The sequence below is a fragment of the Zeus faber genome (assembly GCF_960531495.2).
Source record: "Zeus faber genome assembly, chromosome: 14".
In the NCBI taxonomy this organism is placed as follows: Eukaryota; Metazoa; Chordata; class Actinopteri; order Zeiformes; family Zeidae; genus Zeus; species Zeus faber.
The window spans coordinates 17,274,328-17,286,440 of NC_137200.1; the positions used below are offsets into that span (position 1 = coordinate 17,274,328).

Below are 12,113 nucleotides of genomic sequence, written 5' to 3' on the forward strand. Positions count from 1 at the left end.
ATGTGATGATAACATTAAAATTATAGCAGCGCAAGGGCAATTGATGAAACAGTGCAGTAGTGAGTGTAAACAGTCATACAGTGCAAGGCAGTAAATGTAAACAGGTGAACATTGCAGAAAGTGAGATGCAACAGGTAAGCAGGTAGCCATTTAAAAATCCAGTGCTAGAGGGGGGGTGGGGATTTATTCAACAGTGTTACAGCCTCTGGAAAGAAGCTGTACTTGAGCCTGCTGGTGCGGGAGCGCAGGCTCCTGTATCACTTGCCAGATGGGAGAAGGGTGAAAAGTCCATGGTTGGGGTGGGTGTCATCGTTGACAATGGATTTGGATTTGTTTAAGCAGCGGTCATGGTATGTGTTGTGGATGGGGGGGACTATACAGCCAATAGTCCTTTGGGCAGAGTTCACTACTCTTTGTAGTGCCTTGCGGTCGGCAACGTTGCAGATACCGTACCAGACAGAGATGCAGTTTGTAAGTATGCTCTCAGTGGTACAGCGGTAGAAGTCCAATAGAATCCTAGGACAAAGCTGTGCTTTCTTAAGGGTCCGTAGGAAGTGAAAGCGCTGATGCGCCTTCTTCACCAGACTGGAGAAGTTGAGGGACCAAGAGAGATTTTCTGAGATGTGGACCCCAAGGAACTTAAAGCTAGACACGCGCTCCACCTCAGCACCGCTCCTGGTTCTCCTGAAGTCCACAATGATCTCCTTGGTCCTCTCGGTGTTGAGTTCCAGGTTATTGGTTTTACACCACGTAGTTAGATGTTGAACCTCATCCCTATATGCTGTTTCATCCTCATTTCTGATCAGGCCCACTACAGTGGTGTCATCTGCGAACTTGATTATGGCATTGGAGCCATAAACAGGGGCGCAGTCGTGAGTAAAGAGAGAGTAGAGCAGAGGGCCCAACACACAAGCCTGCGGCACACCAGTGTTCAGGGTGATAGTGGAGGAGGATAGACTCCCCATTTTAACAGCCTGGGGTACATACTACTACTGTACATACTGTACATACATATTTATACATATTTTAGAAGGATGGATGGATATATTTTGTTGCTTACATCTTTTGCCTGTGTATATATTTTTGCTTGTATTTTTTGCTTCTTCTTTGCTTAATATATATATATATATGGCTGTCAAACAATTCATTAACAATTAATCTTTACTTTTAAATGTACTCAAATCACAGAAAGATTTTTCTATTCAAAAAGCAGCGCCTTGAGTTATAGTCACACTTCAGTTTTAGAAAATGCCAAATAAATGTATTTAATGGCATTTTCACCATAAAAAAGCCGGTATTGTTCTCCTTTTCCGTTGCACTGAGCCTTTTGCTTAAACAAATAAGCCAGTCTACATGAAATGCAATACTAAGATATATGATTATTCATTTATTGTATTAATTGATTAATAGAAAACATAAATGGATGAAATAAATGGATAATTTTAACCCTGCGGTTCCCGGGGGGGCCGCTAGGGGGCCCCGGACCCCGTTTTGGGAACCCCTCGCATATGAGACGAAGTCAGTGTAACATGATGAAGCCTTCATGTCATATTTAAACGTGTGTACTTCGAGTGTTGGTCAAGTATTTTACTGTAAGAAAAGTGTCGAACTGTGTGTGACAGCGACTCTCAGCTCTCTCTGTTTGAACACGTCTGTGCGACATCGAAACCGAAAGTAAAACGGGTTCGCGACGCAGGCGTCTACGGATGGTCCGGAGGGATAAATTATGGTTTTGCGTTAATGGCTTCAAAGGAAACCATATGTAGTTAGTCATATATAAAAAAGAAAGTATTATGTATTATTAATAATTGTGTTTAATTAAATCATTACAATACATCTAGCATGGACTTTTTCCTACTTATCTTGTAATAAGCTAGTTAGCACATTCATATTTATAATTGAATTCCTATATACCCACAACAATACTGTATCCTGTGCATAATATCACATTTTGAATATTTAAATATCTGAATGTATCTGACTATTTCTGTTTTGTATTTCTTTGGGCTGTTTGGATATATATATATATATATACACACACACACACACACACACACACACACACACACACACACACACACACACACACACACACACACACACACACACACACAAAATAGAAAAGTGAAATCAAATTCTTTAAATCCATTCTAATCCATTTGAAATTGTCAAATATGGTAATAGCCTTCACCAAAATCCCACCAGAACAAATTTCGAGTATATGTAAATGTGCCCGGCAGAAAAAACTGATTCTGATTCGGGGCTCTGATAACCCATGTTCTCTGCCGTCACTCTGAATAGTACATGGACTGTTGTTGACCTTTATCGATTGTCATGAATAAACTTTGTATTGAGCATTCTGACGCTGGTGTTCAATAGTGTAAGCTGGTGGTTCTGTTTCAAAGGGAAACAGCCAGTAAATTTCTCCGTTAAACAAACAGTACTACAGAGTTAACCTGTTGTACAACCATTTCTGGCTGCTAAGTAGTCCAAGTAATAAGTAACTAATTTCGACTGTACAGCTCACCACATCTATAGATCCACTTCTCGAAATTACCACTCATGGTTTCTATATTCGACTGGGACATATTGGGCTTTGGTCTGACTGAGTGTGTGAACTTCTCCAAAACTGAGCCAGATGCAGTTTTGAAAACACTTCCCCTCTGCCGCACCAAGCTGAGTGCACTTCCTCCACCACTCCTCCCGGACAACGCCGCGGAGCCAGAGCTCTCCACTCCCATTCTCTGTCTAGAGGAGGACGGCTATGGTTGGTGAGTCCTGCTCCTATCCTTCTCCTGCTCTTTTGGTCTTTTGGTTACAAACAAACAATGGAAGTTGTGTGAATGAGGGCATCAGGCTGCCTGCTTGGATTCTTTTATGTTTAATTTCATTTGTATCTTGTTGGTATTGACAAATTTCCACACAACTTCTGAACAGTGTGCTTTGTGGGTGCTTTTTACTAGTTTTCTGTCAGTGCCCAGATGTGTGCAATGCTGATGTTGAACTTGATGGGAAGAAACCACTCCCAAAGAATGTTGTCTGTTTTTACACTTATTCTTACTGTGTGTGAGTGTGTGTGTGTGTCTGTGTGTGTGTGTGTGTGTGTGTGTGTGTGTGTGTGTGTGCGTGCGTGCGTGCGTGCGTGCGTACGTGCGTGTGTGTGTGTGTGTGTGTGTGTGTGTGTGTGTGTGTGTGTGTGGGTGGGTGTGTGTTTACAACACAATGGCGTTTAGGAACTTACAAAATATATTCTTTCACATTCTCAAGCATCCACCTCATGCACTCAGCCCTGTTTTGACTGTGGGTTTAAAGTGGTAATGCCAAAGATTATTTTGTTGAAAAATCCTGTATTTTGTATGTTAATTATGCTTGTAGGTTTCAAGTCATGCATGTGCTACCCTATATACTGTTTCCATTGTTGGTGGCGGACCCTGCCACCAACAATGGAGTATATAGTACAACCAGTAAACAGTATATATCCGTGGCAAGAATGCACTGATCGGGCACATACAAGAAGCGAAATGCAGCCATAGAATATGATAAAGCAGCGTAGCGAGTTGTGGTTAAATACTGTCGATACGCATGTCCATTCCCCCCAAAAAAGGACAGCACCCTTGGATGTAAAAATATCCCCACCACCTCAAGTGGCCAAGCAACACCAAACAAGTCAATCAAAGAGACGAAGGCTAACTTTTGAGCAAAGACCTTGCTCAAAAGTTGGATGTTGTAAAAGAAAATGCTGAGCAAGACAACTATCCGCGTGGTACAGAAGTTTATTAGCAATGTCATGGAGCTATGCCGGTTTCACACCAAATCTGTAGATGCAGCCGACAGTCGGATCCTCCCTCTTGTGGCTGTGGGATAACCTGCATCTGGGTTTTGCATCACAAAATACTGTATGTCAGAGAAGGTAGAGCTTGTTTTTTCCAATACAGCAACGAGTAGTTTGCTCCACTGGACATTTACCATTTGCCGTGAATGGGAGTTTAAAACTCCCTTCATGTAGTCTTTGTAAAGTGTGACCAAAAAAATGCACACAATTCCCTTTGTAGAAAAATGTATATTTGTTTTTGTCGTTTATTGGATTCGGTGTAATCAGGCTTTAACGCTGGCTTTAAGGCTGAACCATGACACCGGCTGTCACGGTTCTGGTCATTTACTAGCTGGGAAATATTTGTAACCACCATAGGAAGTGTCCTGTGATTTTGTGGAAACATTCTTCTTACAATATTTCGAGTTAACCGTAGAATGAGATGGCTGAGCATACTCGAAACTTGGTCTTGTATTTTTTGTATGAAAGGATGAGCACAATCAAGTTATGATTTGTTAAAGAGAACAAGGTCAAGAGCACAAAGAGCAGAGTCCTTCTATCTCGCTAGAGCTCAACCCCGGCTGTTAATCCTATTAATAAGAAGAGCAGGAAGTGATGTCAGCAGTGCGCTGGAACTCTTGACACGACAATTTCATTTCAACTTTTTTGAAATGACAGAGAACAATGACCACATGATAGTATAGTTCCTGAGGTTTAAAGCTTTAACTAAAAGATATTTCATCCCCCCCTGATTGTCCAGAGATTTGTTGACACCTAGGTCCAATACCCAATCTACCCTGGAACTGCCATATGCAAAAGGACAAGGAAGATAGAGGGACAGGAAGGGTTATAAAGCATGTTGTTGTAATCCCCCTTCTGCAATCGAATCTGCAATTCGAACAGGAACAGAAACCATGTGATTCTGGTTTTGAGGTACATCCCAGTTACTCTGCGACATTCATTGTGTTTTTGTGCTGCATGAACCTGACCAAATGCCTGGGTCAGTTGATTACCTCCCTCCCTCCCTCCACATTTAGTCTTGCCGATTGGGATTGTGTGTAGAGAAATGGACAAACCCGAAAAATGGTCACGAGCCTACATACAGTATCAACATACACACTCATTTTAGCATGTTGGAACTGTTGACAGGATGTCATCTTCAAATCTTCAGGGGATAATGAAGGGCATATGGAGCTACGGTTAGTAGCGTGAACCAATTACCAGAAAAAGAATCATGACTTCTCCATTCTTTAACTTCACAATAAGGGGAACCAGAGGAGGGAGACGTGGATATAGAAAGGTTATTCCCAGCTCTGTTAAGAGCTCCAGAGATGACCACACACATTAAGAATTTGACCATAAGATTTAAGAAGAGCCGATCTAAGGTCAGGTTTTCGGAAGAAAATCCGAAATCAGAAGGCAAAGCGGAACAACTCGGTGCGAGTTGTTTCGTCCCCAACACCCTGTCAGCAACGATGTGTGATCTGTGAGCTCAGACTAAGGCCAGAGAGAGAGAGGTGGGGGGGTGGGGGGTGAGACAGATGGGTGGGGTTGACATCCCCAGAGTTTGGGCCGAGCTGCAGCTCTATCCAGACATCTGGAGAGAGCGAGAGAGAGAGAGGGAGAGGGAGAGGGGGTGGGGGTGGGGGTTGGGGATGGGTGGGGGGTGTTTGGGATTTTGTGATTGTTAGAGGGCAAGATAAAGGGCCAGACGCTTTAGTTTACACGGGTTTATCCCGTCTTTACTACTCACTGAGACATAAGCGAGGGAGGAATGAGTGGTGAGAGAGTGAGAGGGCGACCCGATGAAGCGACAGAAACGGAGTGAATCACAAGGAAGACAGAGAGGCAGAGGTGGAAATGGAGCAGAGCTGAATGGGCGGGACATGAAAAACATAGGAAGAGGGAAAGTATCCATCTAATTGTCTGTTATCTCGCTTAAAGTAAACATTTCACATTTTTCTGGTTCATATTTACTGCAGTATAACGCCGGAAATGTTTGAGTTTTATCTGAGGACGAGAGTGTAAAGTCATACTATTTCAAGTATGTATGGTAACTACTATCATAGTACAGTCAAATTGCTGAAGGCATCAGAATGAGATCAGTCTTCTTGTATTTTTCCCCCGAACCACTTCCCTGTGAGCCTATCATTTCCATAAAGACTAATCAGTAAAAGATGCAAAACCGCTGGCGACCCACTCCTACTCTGTTATTCCTCCTGTCTCTGTGCACTGTGCCTGTGAATACACTCAGTGGCCACTTCATTGAGTGCACCTATACACCTGGCCATCAATGCAAATATCAAATTCACGAGGCGGCAACTCAATGCACCCAGAGCAATAGGGAGTAAAATGTGACTCCCAGTGACGTCCGATGAAAGACTCAAATGACCTGGGGGCTGCTGGCCAGGCTATCTTGCTCTTGAACCTCAAACGGAAAAACTTTTTAGTTTGGTTTTGGGTTTTTTTTCTCCCGCCCATCAGTGAATTGCCTCGTAATGCTGTTAGAAATAGACACGTAACTACAAGATAAATCTCTCTGACGATCTACTTCATTCTGTATATTTCAATCACGTCATCACAGGCCGGATGTGGCCCCTGGGCTTGTAGTTTGAGTCCCCTCGCTCTGGAGTTTACAGAGAATGATGCGAAAAAAAGAACCCCAAAAAACCGTCAGTGAACAGCAGCTCTGCGGGCGAAAACGAGAAAGCACACATCGCCTCGAGTCGGTTCATGACAATGAACATCATGACAATGGGTTCAGTGTGCTCCAGTGGAACTCCACAGTCACTAGACAATCTCAATCCCATAGAGCACCTTTCATTTGGGTTGTGGTGGAAAACGGGAGGTTCATGGCATGAATGGGAGGCCGACAAATATTGCAGCGACTGCGCGATGCTATCGTGTCGGCGTGGAGCGCAGTCTATGCGGAATGTTTTGCAGCACCTTGAATTGGATCCATTCCACAAGGGATTCAGGCTGTTCTGGATGGCAAACCAGTACGAGAAATCCTCAGAGGGTGCCTGGAAGGGTGCCTGGGAGGGTGCCTGGGAGGGTTCCTGCAAGGGTGCCTGGGAGGGTGCCTGAGAGAGCACTGTTGCAGTGACCGGCCACTGTTCCCTGTGTCATTTGTTTGCTTTTAAGTTTCTTTTAAAAGTTTGTTTCTAAGTTTTCAGTGAGTCTGATCTTGCCCCCTTTCTGTGCTCAAGGTATTTTTCCGAGGTCGTTCAGGAATGGATAGTTTACCTTTCACTTTTGATGTTAATTGTGAGCTTTTTCAGCATTCCTAAACAATCAAGTACAGGCGTGAATTTATCCTGGGATTGGATTCAGTCGCCTGGCCGTGGAAGATCCCATACACTCTTTGCTGGATCAAAATCTCAACCAGGAAATAATTATTGGGACCAATAATAACTTTGAACAGTCGCATCACGTCAGGAAATGAGGAAAGAAAGGCGGTGTGGGTCAATGCATCAGAAAGCAACAGCTTAAGAATGGCATTCCTCTGCCTTCTTTAGTCTGGGCAAATGTTAAATCATTGAGGAACAAGAATGATGAGCTACAAGGAAGTGACAATCATTTACGTGGTTTTAGAGTTGTCTGTCTTAAGGCATCCACCGAAACTTTGCCCAGTGACTCGGACACGGGCTGTGGATGCCCCTACGGGCAGCCACAGCTCCTTTCGGAAAGACCCTGTGATTCCGAACGAAGGTTTTTTCCTCACGACAAGCAATGGATTTTGACATTGAGGATTTGATGTTTAAAAGGAAAAACGCTTTTAATGAAGGTGATGTCAACACAGAGAGGGAACCCAAGAAGGAGGTGAGAGCTGAAACGGAAAGAAAAAGGCTAAACCGAGGTACATGAATAAGGTTGAGGGAGTGCTCAGAAACAACAACTTAAAGAGAGCCTGGAACGGAATGAAAACTATGCCAGGATTAGGCAGATAAGGGAAACAGGGGGTGTCGCTCTGGATGGTTTTAATTCAGATGAACACCTGGCTGATGAATTAAATGGGGTTTTTTTTATCCAAGATTTGATAATCTTGATTTTACTGCACAGATGAAAGAGACAACATCTGTGGCCAGGTACTGAACACTTCTCATCAGACCAGCTCTGTAGCATCTTTACGTGCGTCGCTACACAATCTCTTAAGCTGCAGAAGGACCCAAAGCATTGGATTCACTCCATTGCTGTGCCAGTAGCCAAAAGTAAGACCCCTAAAGCGTTAAATGATTTCAGGCCAGTAGCTTTGACCTTTTTAGTAATGAAGTCATTTGAGAAGCTTGTCAAGAATGAGGTTTAAATGCTGGTCGAGGAGCGATTAGATCCATTACAATTTGCGTACAGGCCTGGTAGAGATGTGGAGCAGGCTGTCGTTACACTTTTAGACTTTCTGTACCGGCATTTGGAGGGCCCCAAGTCTCATGCCAGACTCTTATTTAGTGATTTATCTTTGGCATCCAATACCATCCAGCCATTCCTGCTTGCAGAGAGGCTCATCTGTCATTTTACATTTACATTACATTTAGTCATTTAGCAGATGCTTTTATCCAAAGCGACTTACAAGGGAGAATAACATTCAAGCTACATTGCAACAGAAACATTAGTGTAACAATAAATAAATACTGCTAAGTAGTGCTAAGTAATTGTAAGTTAGGAGAGGAGGTGCTCTCTGAAGAGCTGGGTCTTCAAGTGCTTCTTAAAGACAGAGAGGGAGGCCCCTGCTCTGGTGGTTTTTGGCAGCTCGTTCCACCAACGTGGAACTACAAATGAGAATAGCCTGGATTGCCGTTGTTGTACGGCCGGCAGAGCCAGGCGACGCTCATTTGACGAACACAGCATCCGGGGGGTAACGTGCTCTTACAACTCGATCCTGTCCTGATTGGTTGGACTGATGGACTTTATAACTGATAGGATCACAGTGTGTGAGAGTTAACGGTGCTCTCTCCAACCAGCTCTACTCTTCGACCTGTTCCCCTCAAGGTTGCTGACTCTGCCCCCTTCTTTACGTCTTGTAATACTAATGAGTGTCGCAGCAACTATAAGGACAGACACATCTTAAAATTTGGGGATGATTCGCTTTCACGACTGACAAATACTTATTTTAAGTACAAGAAGTATGCTATGAAAGGACTAAACATATAGACAAAGTTCACTTGCTCTTTTATAGTTTTATTATACATTTTGGCTATTTATTGAGTAAAATTATTCAAATAGGTGCGGACCAGAACACATGTGGACATTGGCATCTGTCAGCGTGTGTGGTTGTGTGTAAATACTGTAAGTGTGTGTGTGTGTGTGTGTGTGTGTGTGTGATAATGTGTCTGTGTGGGTGTGTTCCAGGTGAGTGAGGGGAGAGGTCAGAGGTCAGCTGGTCGTCATGCAGAGCATCAAGTGCGTTGTCGTCGGCGACGGCGCGGTAGGAAAGACCTGCCTCCTCATCTCCTACACAACCGGAGCGTTCCCCAAAGAGTACATCCCTACTGTGTTTGACAACTACAGCAGCCAGGTCAGTCTGTGTGTGTGTGTGTGTGTATGTGTGTGTGGGTGTGTGTGTTTGTGTGTGTGTGTGTGTGTGTGTGTGTGTGTGTGTGTGTGCCTGCCTGCGTGCCTGCGTGTGTGCGCGTGCACGTGTGTGTGACAAATGCAGATTAGTTTTACGTGATGGAAGAATTACTCTAACGAACTCCCTCACTATCCGTCTTTGGCATTTACGAAGATATCGTTAACATATCGTGCGAAATAATACAATTATTATATGGTAGTCTCAGAATAACATAACAGAAATGCCAAAAGAAATGGCAAGATTCTGAAAAAAAAGTCATAAATCAAGTTAAAAAATTAAGTAAAACTCCGGTAGAGCTCAGCTTACTTTAGCCTGTTTTGATTGACAAAACACAACTGCAAATTTTGAAGTTGTGAATTGGCACTTTATAAATTTTAAAAAGAGAAAGAAAAGCCCTCGATGGAACAGGTCTGATGTTTCTTCTGAAACCTCCCTCCCATGTTTTACATAGGGAGGTTTCAGGTCTCTGACTCAACAAAGGTCTCTTATTAAATAAATATGCTGCATTCTTGCAAAATTTGCTGTTTGCTCGCACTGTTTTCATTGCTGTGTCCCAGTGTGGTTACTGGTGTTACACGGAAATGGGTGACCTGCCGAATTGTGTAACGCTGAAGATGAACCCTTTTCAGAAAATGTGTAATTTGAGATAAATTCCCACTAGAACCGAGGGATGTCCAGCGATTGCTTGGGTCAGCAATTAATCCCATTAATCCCAATCCCATGCAAATCCGTGATTGGTAAAGTTAAAATTCCACCTCATATTATTAATTTGCCTACTGTATTTCAGAAGATAGTTGTAGTCCCATTTGAGACGGAAACCTGTGTAATTCCACAGTGTAATTTTTATTTTTCTCCTCATAGTGTCCCGTAAATGGATATGACATTACCATGTACGACACTCTGTGGTCCTCTGTTAAGCCATATAATAAATAGCGTGCGTGTGTGTATTTGCACAGCCTGAGCCAGGCTTCAAACAGTCAGGCGAAATGAAGCACAACAATCTGTTTATTGCTAAAGTCATTTCAGGTTGTGACTGTAAATTAGTTCTTACACAAGCGAAGCATTCTTGGGTAAGTTCCACTTCTCCCTGACCAGGTTCATGAAATGTGTCTGTGTGTGTGTGTGTGTGTGTGTGTGTGTGTGTGTGTCTGTGTCTGTACATCCCCTTTGACATCCCCTTTGACAACTATAGGAGCCAGGTTTGCCTGTATGTGTGTGTGTGTGTGATGTGGTGTGGTAAGGGTTGCGCAACTTATTGCCTGTATGTGTGTGTGTGTGTGTGTGTGTGTGTGTGTGTGTGTGCGCGTGTGTGTGTGTGTGTGTGTGTGTGTGTGTGCGTGCGTGTGTGTGTGTGCCCGCCCCTGTCTCAGGTGACAGTTGACGGCAGAATCGTCAGTCTAAACCTGTGGGACACCGCGGGTCAGGAGGAGTACGACCGGCTGCGGACCCTCTCCTACCCCCAGACCAATGTCTTCATCATCTGCTTTTCCATCTCAAGCCCCGCCTCCTACGAGAATGTCAAGCACAAGTGGAACCCTGAGGTGAGATCAGTGAACCTAGTAAACTAACAACAACAACTTCTGTTTTTTCTACATTTGTACTTTATACATTGTATGAGGCGTAGCTTGCGGAGCGCCTAGTCGTGTCAGACAACTCGACAGCGCCACGTGCTTCCATGGCCTTATGAGCTGGCCTACGTAGGCAGCCAGTCCCTTGACTTTGAATAAGAGTCAGAAGAGCTGAAGAGGCCGTGAGTTGTGAGTCGACATTCTCACAAGAATCACTTAATTCTGTCAAAATCAATAATTTGGGTGGAATGCAAATTGTAAATCAGTGCCATTCAGTGTGAATTGCCAAATTCCTGTTTTTGCCTTGGATTTCAATTTACTCTTCAGTAACACTTTTCAAGATGTCATTCGAACATTCCAACTTGCTTACCGACCGACTCCTGAGTCGTTTAAAAGATTTGTTCGCCATGAACCAATCTTTTGCGACTCTTTCACGGTTTGATGGTGCACCTATAATTGACATCTAGTAACATTATCCACTACTGTTAACCACTAAGCCCATTCCAGGTTTCTCACCACTGCCCCGGCGTCCCTGTGCTTCTGGTCGGCACCAAGAGCGACCTCCGGAACGACGCCGACACCCAGCGGAAGCTCAAGGAACAGAACCAGACGCCAGTCACGCACCAGCAGGGGGCGGCGCTGGCTCGGCAGATCCACGCCATGCGGTACCTGGAGTGTTCGGCGCTGAACCAGGACGGGATCAAGGACGTGTTCGTCGAGTCCGTTCGCTCCTTCCTCAACCCGCATCCGGTCATAGCCAAGAAACCCTGCGTGTTGCTCTGAAGGGGCAGAGAGACCTTCGCCCCACACCCCTTCCCAAAAAAGGATGACCGGACACCCAAAGAATTCTAAATCGAATTTGGCCAGAGGGTCTGGACGATTTATTTCCCCTCTCTCTCTCTCTCTCTCTCTCACACACACACACACACACACACACACACACACACACACACACTGTTTGAGAAGAGATTAGATCCAGATTCACACCTTTTCTTTCAATTTGGAATTGTTTGCTAATTTGGGAGGACTGGTTTGGGGAATGGTTTGGCCTCTCTCAGCGTGGGTGTCTGGGGGAGTTGGGGTTGGGGTTGGGGAAGGGGAAGAGACTCACTGATGAGAAGAAAAAAAAAAGCAGAAAGAAAAGAAAGGAACCCAAGCGGAGGAG

At 44.2% G+C, this 12,113-nt stretch overlaps 1 protein-coding gene across 2 annotated transcripts; it reads left to right on the top strand.

The window, feature by feature from the left end:
- Positions 1 to 2,719: 2,719 nt before the first annotated feature.
- rhogb (ras homolog family member Gb) lies at positions 2,720 to 12,008 on the top strand. 2 transcript variants are annotated; one of them, XM_080013875.1, is made up of 4 exons: positions 2,720 to 2,771; positions 9,158 to 9,323; positions 10,751 to 10,921; positions 11,456 to 12,008. In XM_080013875.1, exons 2-4 carry the CDS (start codon positions 9,195 to 9,197, stop codon positions 11,729 to 11,731), a joined length of 576 nt encoding a protein of 191 aa, XP_079870001.1. In that variant the 5' UTR covers positions 2,720 to 2,771; positions 9,158 to 9,194; the 3' UTR covers positions 11,732 to 12,008. The 2 variants fall into 2 exon arrangements, with proteins under 2 accessions (XP_079870001.1, XP_079870000.1); XM_080013874.1 differs by lacking the exon at positions 2,720 to 2,771 and adding an exon at positions 5,606 to 5,721 and having other exon boundaries at positions 9,163 to 9,323.
- The last annotated feature ends 105 nt before the right edge of the window (positions 12,009 to 12,113 follow it).